The sequence below is a fragment of the Hippocampus guttulatus genome, chromosome 1, assembly GCF_054856545.1.
Source record: "Hippocampus guttulatus isolate MCC_2025c chromosome 1, RoL_Hgut_1.0, whole genome shotgun sequence".
NCBI lineage: Eukaryota > Metazoa > Chordata > Actinopteri > Syngnathiformes > Syngnathidae > Hippocampus > Hippocampus guttulatus.
The window spans coordinates 30,686,947-30,707,652 of NC_141261.1; the positions used below are offsets into that span (position 1 = coordinate 30,686,947).

The 20,706-nt window shown below is 42.8% G+C and overlaps 1 protein-coding gene across 2 annotated transcripts; it reads right to left on the minus strand.

Moving 5' to 3' along the window:
* Nucleotides 1–298: 298 nt before the first annotated feature.
* rp1l1a (rp1 like 1a) lies at nucleotides 299–20,192 on the minus strand. Of its 2 annotated transcripts, none has more exons than XM_086126067.1 (8): nucleotides 20,086–20,192; nucleotides 11,608–11,860; nucleotides 10,903–11,289; nucleotides 10,375–10,639; nucleotides 6,370–10,280; nucleotides 5,375–6,247; nucleotides 4,156–5,028; nucleotides 299–1,068 (listed from the first exon to the last, which is right to left on the minus strand). In XM_086126067.1, the coding sequence occupies exons 2-8, from the start codon at nucleotides 11,839–11,841 to the stop codon at nucleotides 847–849; spliced, it is 6,765 nt and encodes a 2,254-aa protein (XP_085982193.1). In that variant the 5' UTR covers nucleotides 11,842–11,860; nucleotides 20,086–20,192; the 3' UTR covers nucleotides 299–846. The 2 variants fall into 2 exon arrangements, with proteins under 2 accessions (XP_085982193.1, XP_085982202.1); XM_086126076.1 differs by lacking the exon at nucleotides 20,086–20,192 and adding an exon at nucleotides 14,266–14,597.
* Nucleotides 20,193–20,706: the final 514 nt, after the last annotated feature.

The following is a 20,706-nucleotide window of genomic DNA, read 5'->3' on the forward strand; positions in this document are numbered from 1 at the left end:
CTACGGGAAGGCATCAGTAATCGGTAACACATGTCATACTGCTGGTCCACACCGCTGCTTTTGCGCGCCCCAAATGAATATGCAACATGTGAATATCTCACAGTTCATTGATCCCATTAGTTCACCTATGATGGAGAATCATGCCACTCAGTCTCCAAAGCACTGAAATCACAGTCACATTAAAAAAAAAAAAAATTGGATTCATTTTTATGCATAATTATAATACATATGATGTATGATATTAACCGGAAAAGGACCTCCAGTAACGTGACAGTTTGGATAATATATGATCCTGGCCTCAAGGTGGTGACACTTTATTAAGGCTTCTAACTGTTTCAGACAAACAGCATAGAAACATCTGTGTGACTCAATATCAAAGTAAATAACTATACTTTGCTGAATGTCTCCAATCCATTTCAAATAACGAAATTAAACCATAATCTTGAGGGCGTCATATTTTTACATTTGAGAAGCTAGTTCTAGAACCAGAGAAATATATCACAGAACACAAATTCAAAAATAATAAATAAAAACTACCAACGCTATCAAGAGGTCTGCCAAATCAGCACGGATTTAACACATTAAATACAAACAAAAAGTAAAATATGACTCATGTAACACTAATTCTACATTCCTTAGAAATACGACTTGAAAATGTACAAATAAATGAGTAGAATTAAAGACTGTAGGCTAGATTGTTGTTTCAAGTTTCATGTCAGACTCCCAACAGCAGAGAAATAAAGTGCATCAAGTGTTTTGGTGCGTCCACTTCTAATCAATATGTGAATGAGGCTCCCTACGCAAAGTGTCGTTTCATTTTCAGTCTTTCAGGTGGAAGTGGGGCTCTCAGTCTTCCAAAGAACCCAACAATGACTCCACTGAGGTCCTGGTGATCTGATGCAGCACAGCACCATCCGCAGTTGCACCTCCTTCCACCTCCTCTGTCTCCTTCTTGTTTCCTGAATCACCTGCCCCGGTGTCACTCGGACGTTTAGCGTCAGTTTCGGAGTCTTCGGCATCAGCCTCCTCGTCTTTGGTCACGCAGACATCACCGGTTGAACTAAGATCCTTTCAGTTGAAGAAAAAAAAAGTTGTCAGTTGACAAGGCCATCCCTCCAAAAGTTTGTGCAAAAAAAGTTGAGTTGAGAGGAGTTTCATTTAATCGGGTCAAGGCCTGATGTTATCGAGAAAAAAAAAAGGATTTGTGACATTTTTTGTGGACATTACAAAACCTTATTGTGGATTTTTGCTATTTGCAGAAGGGCTCGGTCCATGTGCTCCGTGAATAGTGGGTGCTGACTGTGAACAAATTGGACAAGTTAATTACGTTAAGAGAAGGCAAGTACACTTATATAATGCTTTGCTCACACTATACCACTTCTCTCTCCTTGCATCAAGGAAGACTGATACAATGCTCTAAAAGACCTTAACTGAGGCGACGGAGGCCCGCAGTTAATTTTTTCCTGGGTTTCTTAGTGACCTCCAATATGAGTCGTCACTCTATGCTTTGGGGTAATTTTTACAGACAGGCTGTTCACCAATGTTCCATGTTTTCTCCACTGCGGTTCATTGGAGTCCGACAGCTTTGGGAATGGCTTTGTAAATCTTTCCAGACTGTAAAATTTTTATTCCTCAACTGAATTTCTTTGTATTGTGGGATTTTGTTGCAGTTTTTGGAGACCTTTTGGGTGACTTCATTTAGTCAGAAAGGTTCTATTTGAGTGATTTCTTGACTGAACAGGATTGCACGTTATCGGCTTTGAGTGTGGTCAGTGAAATTGACTCCGCTTTCCCAAAAGTATGATTACCCACACTGTATTCATCATTTAACAAGGGAGACAAGTAATTTTTGACAGGGCCAGGTAGCTTTCTGAATTGCTCTGCCCCCTTAATTAAATAAAATCACAATTTAAAAACGGCATTTTATGTTTACTTTGGTTATCGGTGTCTGATATTTACATCTGTTTGATGATGTTAAACATTAAAGTGGGGAAACTGTGAAAAAAATGAATTTGAGAAGACGTCAAATACTTTTTCATTGTACTGTACGTTTCTCATTATTTTGCGACTCGGCTGTGGCAGTTAGTAGATCATTGTGGCATCAAGAAAAGAAAAGTTGCAAGTCATACCTCTAGCATGGAGGCGAGTCGTTGCTGTGAAACAAAGCAGATTTGTTCAATCTGTCGAATTGGATAGTGAGATTAGCTCCACCTGCTGTCTTGGAATTAGCATTTTGACTGGACTGGGTCACATTCCTTTGGAGGTAGACTTTAACCCTTTGGTCATGCTCACAAACAGCACGGTTATATTCACATAGCAGACCCTGAGGCAAATCATTTTGGACTTCAATCGGACTTGCTGATCCTGCCTGCTCCCTGTCTAAGGATGGATCAGCACACAAATTAAAAAGTGATGAAGTACTGGCTCCACGAGTTTAAAAGCCTGCATTTTAAGGGGCTTCTATGCATTTCGCAGTTTTTTTTTTTGAAACATGCTGCAGGCATGTTATTGACACCTGGGATGCATGATGTCTCCTTTCAAGGATCAGAGAGTAAGAGACACTACTGTAATTTTCCTGGTAGGTCACCTTTATTTTGGTGCTCCGCTATTTTTGTCCATATAAACCCACTAGGTACAAATTTCTTGCTTGGCTCTCGACAAAGGCGGATGCTTTCTGCCCCCCCCCCCCACCCCCACACACCCTTCCCTGTTCGCCACTCAGTCCATGTGCTGTCTTTGTCTGACTTTTCCTAGCCTCCTGTCGTATTTTCATCTTAAAAACAAACATGGAATTGGTTGGCTGGTCTCTCGATGCCATCGACAAAATTTTCTCGACGAGAAGAGCAGGCAGTGGGGAGCCTACTTGCCCCTCGGGGACTTTTGCTGCTGGGTACACCCTAGATCAGGGGTGCCCATTACGTGGATCCTGATCTACCAGTAGATCTAAGACAGGTCCAAAGTTGATCCGAGGAGTGTCGAGGAGAAAAAAAACAAACAACCATTTGTGTGTTTTTGTACATGTTAGTAATATTTTTTTTGTGTTAATGTACGCTGCACCCTAATCCTCCTATCAGTCCCATTTTTACAAAAAAATATTTAAAAAATAAAATAAAGCAGGTAAATCTTGAATTTACGGTGGCGCGGGATTACGTCACCGGAGGTTGTTAGCGCTCAGCAGTCTGCAATTGCAGCTTGTGATCAGAGCTGTTGCGCTCTATCTTTTATCGTCATTATTCTCATTCAGAGTTTGCTTCGTGTACAATTCAACGAGGGCACGGGCAAAGAATAGGAATCGAGGAGGGCCCAGGGAAGCACTTTAAAACGGTATGTGTGAGCCATGATCGTGAACAGGCTACAAAAGTGCATCGCATTGCCTCAGTTTCAGGCTGTTTCTCATTATGGCATGTGTGTGTGTGTGTGTGTGTGTGCGTGCGTGCGTGCGTGCGCGCGTGCCAGTAAGGGTAGATTCGAGGAGGTTAGTTGATCGAAAAGTAGATCTTCGGTCCAAAAAGTTTGGGCACCCCTTCCCTAGATCCTTGGAGGAAGCGGAGAATGGTGTGCCTGTCAACACTGTCCGTTGAGGATGTGGATGACATCTACATGATCGGCCTTCGGATAACAATTCACTAATTCATGCTGGTCTGTACTCTATAAGTGCTAAGCTTACAGCCCCACTCTCATCCTATGTTTTTCCTTTGCTCTGACTGTCTTTATAATAAGCCGCTCTCGCACAACTCTAATTGCCCCACGGGGATAAATAACGTTTTCTGAAAATGAATCTGAATCTGAATGAATACAACACTGAGAAGACTATCCTTTTAAAAATGTTCACCTTTATATATTTAACTTAAATGTTAACTTATAAATACCTATAGATATGGTTTTGATCACGGGTGTCAAACTCAAAGCCCAGGGGCCAGATCTGCATTTTCTTGTTACCAAACCCCTCATTATATTAACTTTAACAGTAGTTGAATAAACCATTATTCTTGACTTCTTTATATGGTTTCAGTCATAATGGCCCTCCAAGGGAAACGGGAACTAAAATGTGGTCCGTGACAAAAATGTGTTTGACACCCCTGTCATGGACGATATTGTATTTGAGACCCGTGTTTTTGTTTATTCTCTCTATTTAAATGTCCAGTGTGTCCTGACCTTTGGTAAAGCTCTTTCTTGCTGCAACGATGCGCCTGCTTCTTGAGACCCTCGAATGTGATCCTTCTCCGCCTCCTCCACATCTTCATCATCTACTCCGGCTGAAGCATTGGTGGTTCCTTGATCCTCCAAATGTGTAGATTCTTCAAGATCTTGATTTGGAGAGTCCACTGTGCAATCATCCTCCTCTGCATCCACTCCATCTTCACTTCTTTCAGTGATCTCTCCTCCATCTGCCTGGGTGCTCTCACCCTTCTCCTCATTATATTTTGTTCCAACACCCTCTTTGTCTGTCTTGGTATCATCTTCAATATCCTCGTCCCTTTTTCCTTCCATGTTATCAATTGTTTTGTCAGCCTTCTCTGGTGTTTCTTCCCTTGTGCACTCTTTCGCAACACTGATCTGTGAGTCCCGGGCTTCCCTGTTCCCTGTTTCGTCATCATATTGCCCTTCATGACCCTCATGTTTCACCTCTTCACCGGGATCCTCCTCATCCTCGTCAGGAACTGCCTCCTCAGTTTTGAACTCTTCGCTTGACTCGTTGTCCTCCTCTTCCTCCTGTACAACCTCTAAACTCCTGACTTCCTCTTCTATGACAACACTGCCATTGCCCCTATCACTAAGCTGTGGCGCAGATGTAGGGACAGGTGCTGGGGTCTTCCTGAGTTGAAGAATTTTAAGGAGATCAAACTCCATCATCACAGGAGCTTCGGCTGCTGCCGGGTTCATTTTGAGAGGCCGTGCTGCCATTTTTTTGCGTACGCAAGCATCACAGGGACAGTATTCGTCATCACTTCGTTGGTCGCTGAACGCGGCTGTCATCTCGCTATCGCTGAAGGAATCGGCAGTTTTGACAGACTGGTTCTTCATGACCTGACAATTAAACAATACAATACCACATCAGCCAGTTCAGAGTAAGAATATACAGCTACTGGCAACCACTTGCATTATCTAATGTTGCAATAATGCAAAACCTTTCTGAAAGGATCAATAAAAAAAAAAAAGTATGACTACGGCAGAATTTACAATTTATAATTATGTGTTGCGATTATATAGGCGATTTAGTATAATATACATGAGAAACAGATGTGGTCTTACCAACAGGTAGCAGAGCAGATATATACTTTTTTTGTATGTTGGCCATTTGGTAATCTGAAAATTTGCTTCATACAGTGAGTTTGATTTGCATTCATGGAAAGTTGAATTTTGTTGGATTTACCTTGAGCATCCGTCGTCGTTTCTCCGTCATGGTGGAATCCCTAGATAGATTTGCCCCCTTTGGAGGCCGTGGTGACTTCCCGCGTCGACCAGATCGACTGTGGATCTTACTCATTTCCCGTTTAATGCTGCTCTGGATTCGTTGGCTAACCTCATCCCTCAGCTCTGCGATCATCGTGTCCAAGATGCGGCTGTCGTCAAGATCCCAACGGACTTTAAACTCTGCCATGGCATCAATGTAGTGGTTCATGAATTCCTTCTCCAGCTTCTTCAGAAGGTGCAAGACCCATACTGGATCGGGATCTTGGGATGGTTTATTTGACAATGATGTTTGCAAAACAGTTGGTGGTGTGGTTGTGCTGGAGTTGGAGCTAGTATTGGCAGAGCTTTTGTCAAATGATGACGGGTTTGCATCTTTCAGACTTTCCAGAATTGCGGGGACTTCACTTTGGTTCTCGCTCTGCCAAGGTTGTTCGAACTCAGTCTTAATTTCTAGGTTGTGTGGTTCTATTCTCTCCTCTGAAACCCTCTCCTCAGCCTCATCATCATGTGAAGACTCTTTGGGGAGGGTTTCATCTCCTACTTGATTGTCTTGGTCCTTTCCCGAGCCACCAGATCCACTGCTCATGCCTACCCCTGATGAGGACCTTGGTGGGGTCGCTTGGTCGATACCAGTGCCCTTGGGCTCAATGTCCCTAGGTTCAGTGAGCCAAAGGGATTGGAGAATGGCTATAATGTCACTGTACTGGGGGTTTCTGTTCTCATGTTTGTTGCAGCTCTGACTTTTGACAGGCTCAATTAGCTGAAGCTGGGCCAAACAGTCCAGGAGGCCCTTGGCTGATGTGCTTAGTCTGCGGCCATAAACTGGAGACACCTGTGGAGCACAAGAAGTTCTGAGAATGTATATTACTTCTTGTATTTGCTTGTTGCATGAACAGAAAAATGCGATATACACTCCAGACAAAATCACATTTTGTTTTATTGATCCTACTGTACCTCAGGCAAGCTTCTACATCGTCCCAGAGAGGAGCTGAGAAGAACCTTCATCACTGCAGCTGAAGAGCGCCAGTCCTTGGGTAATGCCTTTCCACTAATCCATGCAGAGTTGGGCTGGTGAGACGCTTTTACTGCACCAACACCTGTCACCAGATCTGTATTTTCTTCTTCATTCACTGTAGCACATCCTTCTTCTTCTTTCTGGTCACCCCCAACTTCTGTCTCCACCTTGTCTGACTTATCTTCCTCATGATGTTCTTCCTTAGATTCTGTTACTTCTGCTTCAGCTTTAACCATCACCTCCTTACCATGCACATCCTCAATGAGCTCATCAAGAGCGATCATGTTGCTGTTAGAAGGAATGCTGCGCAACCAATCACTGACCACTTCACTGGGGGATGCATTGGGTAGACAAGCAGGGGTCACTTCTGTCCCCTCGCCCTGATCCTTCTGATGCCTTTTGTTTTTCTCTAAATGCTGTTTGCTGCTGGATTTGCTTGCTTTACTTGACTCCTGACAGTGTTGATATGCAGCCTTAGTACCCTTGAGAAGGTCAGCAGCAGACACGGTGCTTTCACCATGTGTCTCTTTAGTGCAAGCTCTGGAGTTGCTATGCCTTGAGGACCTGGCTGAGATGCCTTTCTTTGTAGAACTCGATGTTTTGACAGATTGGACACTGCCACTGTCAGATGCTTCGACAGTGCCTTCTCCTTTACTCTGCTTCGAGCCATTTACATTTGCATCAGCTGCCAAGTCACATGCGAGGGAACAGAGTCCACTGGAGTGTGCATTAGCTGCCTTGGTGATGAGGCTTTTGTCTTTTTCTTTGGCTCTACTTGCTGACTTTTTGGAGCTACTCTTGTCAGAATCAACAGTTGTCACATCTCCATCAGGTTGTTGAGCAAGCTTAGAATGTTTAACATTGGCACTAACCGATGACAGCGAGGATGAGGTCCTTTCGTCAGTGATTCTTTTAGTGTTGGAGCTTGAGGCTGGGCTGGCACAAATATTTTCCTTTGGGTGGTTGTCAACATCCCCATCAGGTTCAGGTGCATCAATGGTAGGAATATTGACTGCCCTGGGACTCTCATTGACTTTGGAATTTTGAGACGATATTGGCTGGACATTTGGAGTTGCTGCCCTCACGCCATCCTTGTTGTTATTGGCAGCGTGAAATGAAATACAGGACTTGCAGCTGTCTGTGTCACACGTTTCCTGATCATCTGGCAATCCAAGAGACACTGACCCAGATGAATGCTGACTGAGTTGCTCTGTGCCTCTTGAGTCCTCCACTTCATTTAGTTCCATTTTGTCTCGCTGTTTCTTTGCTTCATTTTCCTCTCCTGCCTCTTTTTTCTTTCCCTCTTCAAATGCTGAAGCTACGACACATTGGCATTTAAAACTTCCAGATTTGGAAGAAGCTATATCATTAGAACTGCCAGGTGATGCAGCTCTAACTTTCTGCAAATGGGACCAGGATGAGCGTATTCTCTTAGGTGACAACATTTGACCATAACAGTGTTCAGAGGTTTTACTTTGGGAATTTCTTTCTTCCACCTCTTCACCGTCAACAGTTTTTGGTGCTGGCTCTATTACATCACTTAATGTTTCAATGGTGACCACATTTGGTTTTTGGGATGTTGATTTTAGAGTCTTGGTAGAAACTGACTTTTGAGAGGGAGATGGGCTCAATGAAGATTTTGACTTGATAGATATGGGGCTGACTCCCCGCTCTTTATCTTCATTTGACCTATTTCCATTTACTTCAATCGAGGAAACATTGGATTCCTTTAGATTGGGAGAATCTGCGGTGCAGTTTGAGACACAGGTTGTACAAAAAGAGGTTGTTGATTTTGCAGACATAGCATTGGACGCACTTTCTTCAGCTGTATGACAGTCTTGCTTGTTGCCTTCAATGTCTGGATTTTCCAGGCACATATCTGTTTCTTCCTCCGTTTCATTTGGTTCGACCGCCACTGTCTCATCAATTGCCCATTGACTGTTGGTGGACTTGTGGCATGATATTTTGGACTTCCCTGAAATATTTGACTTTGATGATGTAGTTGAGAGGACACTATTGGATCTGTCTTCCGTGCCAGAGTTGATAGAAACATTGGAATTTACAGAAGGATGGCTATGAGATCGACTGTCTTCCAAAGTTGCATTGTCAAAGATACAAGATTTTGCGTCTTGTTTGTACAAGGTTCCTCCCTCTGCTCTCTCTGTTGTTGTGACACTGGAACCTTCAACGGTGCCATTCAAGTTGGACTTGTGAGACTTCTTGGACTGACCTGACATAGCACTGGAGCTTCTCTTTATGTTATTTTCACTTGTGGCACTCGTACAAACAGATTTCTGTGGTGTGTTGGATTTGTGGCTTAAAGTTGAGCTGACTCTTTCTTGCTTTCTTGTTGGCTCAGGACTGGACATCCTAGAAATGGCACTGGATGTTTCACTTTTCAGGACATCGGCTATGGCAGATCTCTGTCCTGTGAGATTGGATTTATTGGATTGGGTAGACAAAGCATCATCGTTCATACAGTCATTTGTACTCTCTTGGTTTTGGATAGGTGAATGCGGGTTTGAATGGGCTTGAGCAGTGTGACATGATCTCCCTGAAGCTCTACTACTGCGATTGGAGGTGACTGCCCATTTGTAGCCCCCACAGTGAGGACACACACTTGACATCCGAGACAGACCTGAGATGCCAGATGAAGCTTTAACAATGCTTATTATGTCTTCACTCTCGTGTGCTTGGTTCACAACTTTGGAGGAGATACAAGAAGCTCTACTTACATTTGAGCTGAATCTGAGAGTTTGATCTTTCATCTCAGCTACACACATACATGAGGTGGCAGCAGATGCTGTTCCATTTGCTTGATCCTTCTGGTCATCTGGCTCGTTGAGCTCACTCGATAGGTTGATTGGCTGATTGTTGTTCAATGGAGGTTTCGGGGATGGCCCAGTTCTGTGGGAGCATTGTGAAGCGCTCGGTGGCAGGTCATCATCAACATCTTGGTCTTCTTTTAATGACTGCAGTACATGCGATGAGCTGCTGACTCTGGACAGTGTTTGATCCACCTCTTCTTCCATCGGCTTATCCACAACCGACCTCTCGCTAGGAGATCGTGCATTGCCATTCAGGGTGACCACTTCACTGCGACTGGAGCACCTACTCATCATACACACCTCTAAGTTAGTGTCTTCAATTTCCCCCATGTCTAATCTACGCTCTACTTGTTCCACGACACAGGTTTCCTCTTGGACAAGTTGGCTATGCTCTGAATCCAAACCTCTTCCACAGTTGGAGAGTTTTGCCTGGCAACGCACTACTCTCATCGAGTTACAAGATGAGGAAGAGCCAGAAGAATGTGTGTGTCTTACTGTAGTGTGGGTTTGGCTCGACATATATGGGGGTGGGACAGGTGGCTGCTTATGACTGTGTATTGGATTTTCCCATAGGTTGAACTGCTGTTCTTGCATTTGGTAGCAGCAGTGGCACTGGCTCACTTGCAACGCATGACTGGAGTAGTCCATATAATCTGTGTCAACAGTTGCACAATCAGAGCAGCTTTCGGATTGACAGTTTTGTAAGTACGGGGGGTGAGCATGGCTTGGAGGGCAGTAGTCACTTGTCAAAGACTGCGATTTTCCAATCTCTGTGGACCACTGCAAGGTCTCATCATTGCGCAGGCGAAAACGCACCCTCATCTCCACAGAGAGACTGCCATCCTTGTTGACTAGGACACGCTTTTCAATATCATCATTCATAATAGCCGGTCTCTGTTGCGAGTGTGCTCTTATACCGCTGCCAAAGGACTTCTCTGAGGACAAAGACAATCGAGTGGAGCGGGTAGATGAATCAGACCGAGGGTGTATGATGCTCTTTTTTGTTTCCAGACCAAAGTTAACTGAAATCAGAGTGAAAAATCAAACAGGAATGAGCTCTTTGTTGTAAATGTATGGGTCTTCACATACTGTATGTATCAATGACTGATAGCCTACCACTTTTCCTGCTTTCCTGTCCCTCACTGCACTCACTGGCTCTGGACTGAGCTCCATGCGGGGGTGATCTTGCTTCTCGAATACCAGGGGATCGAGCCCCATTTCCAGGAGTCCTGGGACCAAGCCCGGGAGACTTGTTGCTCAAACCTGGCAGTTTTTCCTCTGAGCTCTTCCGCAGGATCTTCATCAGCAATGGACTGAGGGCCTCTCTGCCGACACACACCAAAACTCCAGGGCAGGTCATCAGACTTTGAACGTTGTCAACCTAGGGACATATACAGTTTTTAGTCGAGTCCAAAATTTAAATCATTAGTTAAAATGCGACTTCTGTCTGTCTACATGCACAGTTATACAAATTACATTTACATCTGCCGATTCTGGGTGACTTTGCCTTTGTTAATGCTGTTTGTCATTTTCTCAGTTTATAATGCATCAAACTGGATAATTTTATCAAAAGGCAGGACGTGGTCATGTAAGGATCTGATTAATGAGTGCTGTTCAAGTATGAAAGTAAAAATAATTTCTCACCCTGCGTCCCTCTGCAGTATAAGTTTTTCGGACATAGAACTGCATCACCTCAGACACCTCCTCAAGAAAGGCCCTCATACTTCGGATTGAACTCCTGTTCAGGACCACACTCCTCCGCATCCCTGGCTCTGTATTTTTAATCAGAAGGATCTGTCGATGTCTGTGAAGGCCAGATGAGAGCGTGGGCAAGGTTTCTGGTTGAGTGGTTTTTCGGCCGTGATGGTGCCAAATGCTTTGGGCTTTATTTGCATGCTCCATGTTGATTGGTTTTGGCTGGCGCCGGTCAGAGCAGAGGTAACAACCCCCATCCTGGAGTTCCTCCAGATGTTTGATAACATGTGTGCCGCGGGGGGTGGTCACAGTCCGCACACCAAATGGAAGGGGCATCTACACAGAGATAAAATATGTATTCATGTTGGCTCGAGCAGTTATCACCACTTCTGTGAAGTAAGTTATTACCACTTGTTAGCAGGACTAACAAAAAACACTATTATGAAACTTTATGAAGCGGTGGGCAGTGGAGGTCTGCACTCTTGTTATCGGTTGGTCCTTCCGGAAGGTTATAATAGACTCAGCAGTACTCAATCCATGGTGAAATAAATAAAAGTGAAAAAAAGGTAATATTTTGCATAACTAGTGCCGCTGCTTTGGAACAAAGGTAATCCTGTGGTCCGTGTTTTGATACCTGCCACTCGTCCTACTAACCTTTTGTGAAAGGTCATCCAGCAGGGCATCAAAGCATTTGAAGCTGCGCTTGTGGATGGCCATCCTGACACCACCAAACTGGCTGTCCCCACTTCGGTAGAAGGTGATCCTCTTAGCTGGCGTAGCTGTCTCCACAAAGGCAAGGCGCGAGCTGGAAGGTGGTTGAGGCCTGGGTGCTGACGCATGATTAGACTTGTGCGGAGGGTGCCAACTCCCTTCTTGGACAGTCTGCATGCTGTACTCTCACACACACCTGAGGGTTGTAATAAAGAGCAACGGTGAATGCAGTGGTAGATTTTGAGATATTTTTCAGTCACATTGCCTCTTTGCATATAATCACATGATTATATGCATACATTTATGTGGTTGGTTGACTGAGGAGGATTCAGCTCAGAACATCCGCTAATCAGACGTATTGTCAAACAGCATAAGAGGTTTTACTCGTGTCATTTGGCCATGACAAATACTCAGTGCTTTTCCCTATTTTCAATACTGAATAAAATGTCTTACACAAAACTACAAATACTCATGAATGTGTATTTGCCAATGTGCAATGAATGGCGCACCTTTTTTGGTCAACAAACTGAGCCGGTGTCACAACTGATCACAGCATTATGACCACTTGCACAATATAATGAATTCTAAGTTCATGCCTTTGTTTGAAAAATGCTTAATTTAGATTGACATTTTAATGAGGTATTCATTTAACAATACAGTATATTTATTATAGTAGGTGTAGTTTGCACAGTCATAATTGTGATATCTTAAGAGCATATTAGCCACCTTATTTAGCTACATGACAAAAACAAAACACAAGACAAGACTATCAGCAGAATGCCCGACAGTTATACAGGGTGTTCCAAAGGTTTTGGGCACATTTTGACATTAAATATCTCGGAAACTCTGAAGGATATAAAAACGTATCTGGTAAATTCAGAAATCTTGTAATCTCAATTTTTACATGGAATGTTCAAAGATGTTTAATGTGAGCACTGTTGGTCACACGACACACATCAAGCCGATTGTCAAATTCTTGCCAAACGCGCCCCAGCATTGCATTGTCAATGGTTACAACAGCTTCTGTTATTCGTGCCTTCAGCTCATCCACGTCTCTTGGAATAGGGGGCACATAGACCAATCCTTTCACAAATCCCCACAAAAAGAAATCACATGGTGTGTTCCCTACTGGCTCTTCTGATCGATTTATGGGGGCTCGGCTGGAAAGCAGTTCGAACTTGTTCAATCACATCTTCTGAAGTTGAGGGGCGTCCCGTTCGTTTTTGCAAATTCAAGCACACAAAACGCCTTTTCTGGTTGAGTGAACTTCATTAATGGGTCTGAAAAGAAATAAAAAAAACAATAGCCTTACAAAAAAAAACTTAATGTAATTAGCTTTAAAATGACACAACTTTTATCTTAGTTAAGGAGATATGGGGACTTCAAATGTGCCCAAGACTTTTGGAACACCCTTTTTAACGTCAAACTCCAACCACATTAATAAACATATGGTAAAATGAAAACAATCAAAACAAAACTATTACAGATTTTGACATGAGTCGGTGCATTATTGATGTTAACATTCCTTGGCTGCGATAAGAGGGCAAACAATTTCTCTTGGCTGCAGACAACCTCAACGTGACACGCATTTTAATCCCTTCTAACAACCTTACACCTAGTGTTTGGTCGTGCGCATCGACACATCGGCACATGCGTGGAGCTAAAAAGGGCAAATCCTCCGTGTCGGTGCGCATATCGCTCGGAGAAAAAGAGAGAAATTGCTGGGGGAAAAAAATCACTTACTTTGCTGTCAAAACACTGGAGATTGAAAAAAACAAAATAAAAACATACATGTTCCTTGCCCAAAAGACAAGTACATAAGCAACATCAGTAAGCTAATATAAAATAACAACACAAATATGAAACTATATTGCCAGCAATGATATAATATCCAACAGTTGTCCAATTGAGCAACAGTGTGCCCATTGTAGTTTGGGCAACACCACTGAACTAAAAGCAATTGTCAGTTTATCATTGACAATTAATAAAACACAACGAAAACACCAGCAGCCTCTATTTTTAAATAGAAAAATGCCCAGTTAAAGTTTGAATGTTTTAAGTAGCCAGTTGTTTTTATTTTAGTCATACAAACCAAATTCATGAGGCACATTTGACATTTTCCACCTTGCTTTGCTTGTAAATAGAACTGCCTTATATAAGAAGGTGCAGGGTGAAAGAGAAGATTCTCCAAACCACTTTAAGTAGAACCCGAGGTATTTCCCTCGTTTCCACAATATTCATCAAAACATTTTGCCAAAACAAAAATAGCCACAGTTGTTTATAGCACAACCCTAACTTGGAGAAAAATGTATGAAAAATGCACAGATGTTGTTCATAAACAATACTAGCTTGTAGCCACGTATTTACAGACACCAGCCCACATAGCGTCGGCAATTGATGATTTATTAAAAACATACAGCGTTACATCTTACCAGAATAGAACAATTTAGAATAATTTCAGTTTTCACTAACTGTAGCTACTTGTTATGCATTTCACACACATTTTGCACAAATGTCCCAACAATAATAACAATAATAATAATAATAATAATAACAACAACAACAAGAAGAACAAGAAGAAGAAGATGCAATAGCACTCACATTTTTAGGAAACATGGTCCAAAGACAATCTGAAAATGCCATAGGGGAACGGTCTTCGAAAAGTTTGACTGGTTGAGTCAAACAGAAAGTTTTAACATGTTTTTGTTCAAGCTATTGTGTCTCTGCACTTTGAATCTTGAGCTGAGATGCTTCTTCAGCTCCTACATTAAAAATGCAGTCACTAATCAGGAACATGGAGGAGGGAGGGGGAGGATAGAGAGAGGGTACAGGAGGAGGCAAGGCAGGGAGGCTAATGATAGAAAGCAAAGCCTTCTTAAGAACCTGTGTGTGGACGGAAGAGGGAGGTTGCTATGGTGAGGATAGACAAGATTGTGGAGAGACAAGTGACACTCCCATGTGACAGGATGTGATGCAGAAAATGTGCTATTTTAAACGCATCTTTGAAAGTTTCTTTCATTTTAACCCACACTACTCAGCAGAAATGCCCCCCCCCCAAACCCCTTGGAAAAATTTGATTTTTAGCTGCTTCTCAGTGAACACAAAGACAATTTTTTGACTTTTGATAACAATTGACTTAAATTCAGCTACACGCATTTGTTAGAAAAAAAACCTTTTTTGTGCATATTGACAAATCATATTTGCAATCAGTGGCCCACATTTGTACTTTGAAGAAAAGAAAGACTTTTTCTGACTTACGATTTTGTTGTCTACTTATTTATGCTGAGCAATGTTTAGCGAGCAACTCGCTGGGAAAAATTTTTAGACCTGGGCTGCTTCAATAATGTATTGCTATGACTGGTTATGTGAACCAAGGGATAAGAGCTAGAGCGAGGGGTCACCAACACGTTGGCACCATGTCGCCCGCAAGGACCACATGAGTCGCCCGCGGGCCTGTTCTAAAAATAGCACAACTTGCAAGTGAGCTGCGTCAATGATACATTTTTTTTCTGCCGCAATTTTTTCCCCAAAATGACACTTGCATTTACAGTGAAACTCCTCTAGAACGAAACCTACATGGGCGAAAATATCCCCTAATGTGAAAAAGATCTTCATGCATTAACACCATTCCCATTCTCCTGCCCCCCATACGACGAAAAAAAACCCTGTTGCATTATACGAAATCATTTTCTCTGCTCTAGCCTCGCGAAAGATTCACTACAACGAAGTCTAATCTAGCAGCGACCTCTACTGCTTCGTTCGGAAACGGCAACAGCAACCAACACTGGTTTACACAGCTCCGAGTTTCCTGAACGCAACATACTCATAGCTGCTCTGCCATTGGCTTACCGAGCATCATCCTGGCCTCCGATTGGCAAAGACGGACCTCACTGTCTATGTGTGTAGATACTGTAGCTAGATCCGTGGAAGATAGAGTGAAATGCATCCGATTAGCTGCTCAGAGTAAATTGCTTATGGCTCAACGGACATTCACATAAACGAAAGTTTCCTTGAACGCTTTACTTGTTATCATGCTGAAAACCTTACGCTAACTGGAGCGCTAATTTGAGAGAAGGCGAGTTCCATCGCGCCAACTATGGCCATCGAGGACTACAAGCGTCCTGTGGCTGGCTTAAAAGTTCATTGCATGACATCAGCTGAGCAACGCTGTCTTGGGTGGCGATCGAGGGAGGTCGAGTTAGAGACAGTGAGATAGTGGAAAAAAAAGCCACCGGGTCCAGGAAGTATCTGTTATTGTTAGATTCAGAAGCAGCAAGAATGTTGCATTGCTAAAATGGCTACAAAATGGACCTTTGGATGTCAAGCAGCTAAGACAAGAAACGCTCTGACGCTGGAAGAGAGGGGAAAAGTGATCAAAATGAAAGACGGAAGAAGCAAAATAAAAGACATTATCTAAGAAATTGATGTAAGTGAAAGTGAATGCTGATCGTAAATTTCGTAATTTCTTTCCCTTTTTTTCTTTCTACACTAACTATATGAAGTGTTAAATAAGTGTGTGCTCATACTTATGCACTATTGGAATAAAAATAAAGAGTACACATACGATTGTGTGTGCGTGTACACATTCATGTGTGTGTGTGTGTGTGTTTACATCTGAGATCAAATTTGCTACTTTCGCAATTTCTTTCCCGTTTTTTCTTTCTACACTGACTATGCGAAGTGTCAAATAAGTGTGTGCTCATAATTATGCACTATTGGAATAAAAATAAAGAGTACACATACAATTGTGTGTGCGTGTACACATACGTTTGTGTGTGTGTGTTTACATCTGAGATCAAATTTGTTACAGTGAAAAAACCCCTGTTGTGAAAAATTTCTTGCTGCAAACATGATTTCGTTGTCGAGAAGTTTCACTGTATATAGATTTAAAAAAAAAAATAAAAAATGGGCGGCCCGGTAGTCCAGTGGTTAGCACGTCGGCTTCACAGTGCAGAGGTACGGGGTTCGATTCCAGCTCCGGCCTCCCTGTGTGGAGTTTGCATGTTCTCCCCGGGCCTGCGTGGGTTTTCTCCGGGTGCTCCGGTTTCCTCCCACGTTCCAAAAACATGCATGTCAGGCTGATTGGACGCTCTGAATTCTCCCTAGGTGTGAGTGTGGGCGTGGATGGTTGTTCGTCTCTGTGTGCCCTGCGATTGGCTGGCAACTGATTCAGGGTGTCCCCCGCCTACTGCCCGGAGATGGCTGGGATAGGCTCCAGCACCCCCCGCGACCCTAGTGAGGATCAAGCGGTACGGAAAATGGATGGATGGATGGATAGATTTTAAAATGACAAGGTCTTAAATAATAAAATAAATATGTTTAACATACGTAAAGTTAAGGTGAACACTTCCTAGTTCGAAGGTCAGTATTGTGTGCATGACAAAGCCTATGTTTGTGGCGAGAAAGCTAGCTTGCAGTGAAGTTGGTGCGCGGAGTGCATTGTATTACCCCAAATCGTGGCAATACACAGAAAACGTATTGTTTTCAAAGTGATTGGGAGGAAGAATTCTTTTTTAACTCCCATCAAAGGAAGGTGCGTGTTTTTCATTTGTGGGGTAACTGTGGCGACAGTGAAGTGGCACAATGTGGAGCGGCGCTTCACTTTGCGTCATCAAAGTTACAACGCTAACTGCCCCCCATGGAAGCATTCCTTGTTCAGAGAAGGTCCGCAAGCTAAAGGCAGCTTTGGATCAGCAGCTTTTTTTTACGAAGCCAGCGAAAAAGTCCTGAAAAGCAACCAAAACCTCATTTGGAGCTACACAGCTTTTCTGATAGAGAAGAAAAAGATATTTTGGTGCCTTGTTGACACAGAAAAGTAGAGTGGCATGTACACATCAGCTATGAAGGTCACTAGCCTGTTTGGTTCAACCTGTGTGAGTCTGCATTTTCGAATATAAACTTCATCAAAAACAAACACAGAACACGCCTCACTAATGCACATTTCCATATCAAGTTACACACTTGACTATGATACGCTGGTAAACAACACACAATGCCGGTCTTCACTCTGAAAAAGAAACAATGTCAATGGCAACATAGCAGTGTCATGGAAAAGGTGAATTAAAATGTGGGAAAAATTGGGTTGAATTTGAGGCTGTAAACCATCAGCTAATCACCTGGGTGAATCGATGATCATTTTGTTGTTGATTGGTTTTGTGTGATGTGTAAATTGCACTGTATTCTATAGATAAAAATAAAGTATTAAATATCTCATCTGTAGCGCGTCGACTTCACAGTGCAGAGGTCGTGGGTTCGATCCCGGCTCCGGCCTCCCTGTGTGGAGTTTGCATGTTCTCCCCTGGCCTGCGTGGGTTTTCTCCGGGTACTCCGGTTTCCTCCAACATTCCAAAAACATGCGTGGCAGGCTGATTGAACACTCTAAATTGTCCCTAGATGTAACTGTGAACGCGGATGGATGGATGGATGCCTCATCTGTTACCCTCTCAGCCATTTCCTTACACAGCTCCTCACTTTCATAAGACAAAAACAAGTTATGACTCATCATTGTATTTATACGGCAGTAAAGTCCACCAGTTCACAAAATTGTTCTCTCTCTCTCTCTCTCACTCTACATATATATACAGTATATATATATATATATATATATATATATATATATATATACACATACACACACACACACACACACACACACACACACACACACACACACACACACACACACACACACTGCTGCCCTTCACCTGTCTCAGTACCCATTAAGTTGCTCTTGGTTTCAGAAAGGTTGGTGACCCCTGAGCTGGACCCTTTGATAGACCCAAACACCATCTTTTCAGTGACATCTCTTCTTATTTCAGCAAGTCGATGCCACATACTGCACATTTTACAACAGCGTAGCTTCGTCGTAAAAGAGTGTAAGTACAACACTGACATACCAGCAGTGTTCTCATTGCCAATGGTTGGCGCCTTGTTAGAGCACAAAATATGACTGGAGACTGTACATCAAGCAAGAATGAGATACATTTCCGAAGACAAACATTCAATAATGAGTACCCTCAGTTCGCAGACACTTTTTGAATGTTGTTAAAAACATTGTGAATATATGTTAAAGTAAACAGAAAGACGTGTGCAATGGATGTGTGTGAATGGACAAACCGATTCCACCAACAATTGTATGTGTGCCCATGACCGTACAAAAGCTTTTCATGATGCCAACTGTCGAGAGAAGGTATCTCAAAAGTGAATACACCCCCCACATTTCAGCAATCAAGTTGTCATACATTCTCAACGGACAAACACTGCAGAAATATAACCTGGATATAACTTGCGGTTGTAAGTGTACAACTTGTAGCTCATTGCGCCCCACCTCATTGCAAACATGTCCAGAACTACAGCCTTGAATCCGCATCCACTCCGGTGGATTTTAGTGCTTGATTCGGTTTTGGACATACTTGGTCAGTTCATCACCTCCACCTTCAATTTCCGGTAATGGGCTGCTTGAGTTCAATAAACTGCTCGCAGGCTATTTTATAAGACACTTAAAAAGGACAACAACCATGGAGACGGATTTAATGGGGTCCAGCGCTAACAGGCTGATCTCCAGATCCTGCACCTTCTGCCGCAATGTTGGCAGCACTTATGCATGTTTTCGAAGCACCCGCGCTATGATGCAGACAACAAGGAACCAACTTCTTTTAGAATGACCTTAGAAGTGTTCTGTATTTCAGTTTCAAGCTTCAAATAGCAAGAGGCAATCATTGTGCAAATCACTCATTCTATTTCTGAAACCCTCCAAGAGTTCTTGGTGAACGTCTCGGGGCCAGAATAATACAATAGTATCCAAAGCAGGAGATGATCAGTTTTTATCCCTGATAAACACATTTGTATGTTTGACCTGATGAGTAGGACAAGTGGCACTCACTTGAGTTTCCAGATATTCATGACAATAATGGTTGTGTGTTAAATTGCTTTCATTGGACAGCAAATCAATGCTGCATACGAGCTTTACACTGACTTATATCCAATTTAATTTCTACAGTATTGTCCTCTGTGAAAACCAAATATAAGGGTATCCTCACTTTTGTGAGACACTGTAGATAGATAGATGGATAGAGAGAGAGAGATAGAGAGCGAGACAGACAGAGAGAGAGAGAGACAGACACAGAGAGAGAGAGAGAGAGAGAGAGAGAGAGAGAGAGAGTTACATGCAACTACATTCAAGAGATAATGACAGCCTGGCTTGGTTTGCCGTTATAATGATTTGGTTAAAAAGTAATGATTGTAGTTAACCTGGTCAATGCCATCGTGGTCATGAATAAAGCAAATGAGATTAAACGCTACTTCTCTTCCCTCCGTCAGCCCTTTATCCCTTATAATAAGTGCGACTGACCTTTCTCAACTGATTGTTTTGGCTTTCCCTATAGTTTCTTGAGAAATTCAAATACATACGCTTTTTCTTACCCACGTGGACGCATCCCGAATACAAAGATCAATTGTGCATTAAAAAATTCAATAGCGACCATGAAGCAAAGACGAATCGTGCATTCTCTCTCGCGCCTGAAGATCCCAGATAAGGGGAGAACCTCAGATTGTCAAGCGTGGTAGGGCATACACAGTCATGCCGGAAGCGCATCAATCTAGCCCTCCAAAATAAAATGGAACACTCACGACTAAATTGCTTTCAAAGGAAGGAAGAGACCATTCGATAAAACCTTCCTAGTCAGGGATTTAAATTATGTCATACGCATAGTCAATATTGACCCGCTTAGGCATTATTCATTAAAGCTAAGTAAAGGTACATTCTCTTAAAAGGTCAATAATAATAATTGTTATTCTGTCGTTGTTGTATAACTTTATCAGAAAGCAGAATATGAAGGGTTGATAAAAGTGGGTAGGATTCATGTCGTCAAGAGGATTAGACTTGGAACACCATCTGTGACCCTCAGACAACAGCAGTCTGCTGGTCTCATAGTGGCTAACCAGCTCAGGGCACAACCACGACTTGGGGATTGGTTCCCTCAAACAAATGCCATGCCCCCCTCAGTTCAAATCTGTGCAAGCTTTCTGCTCCATATCGAGCAG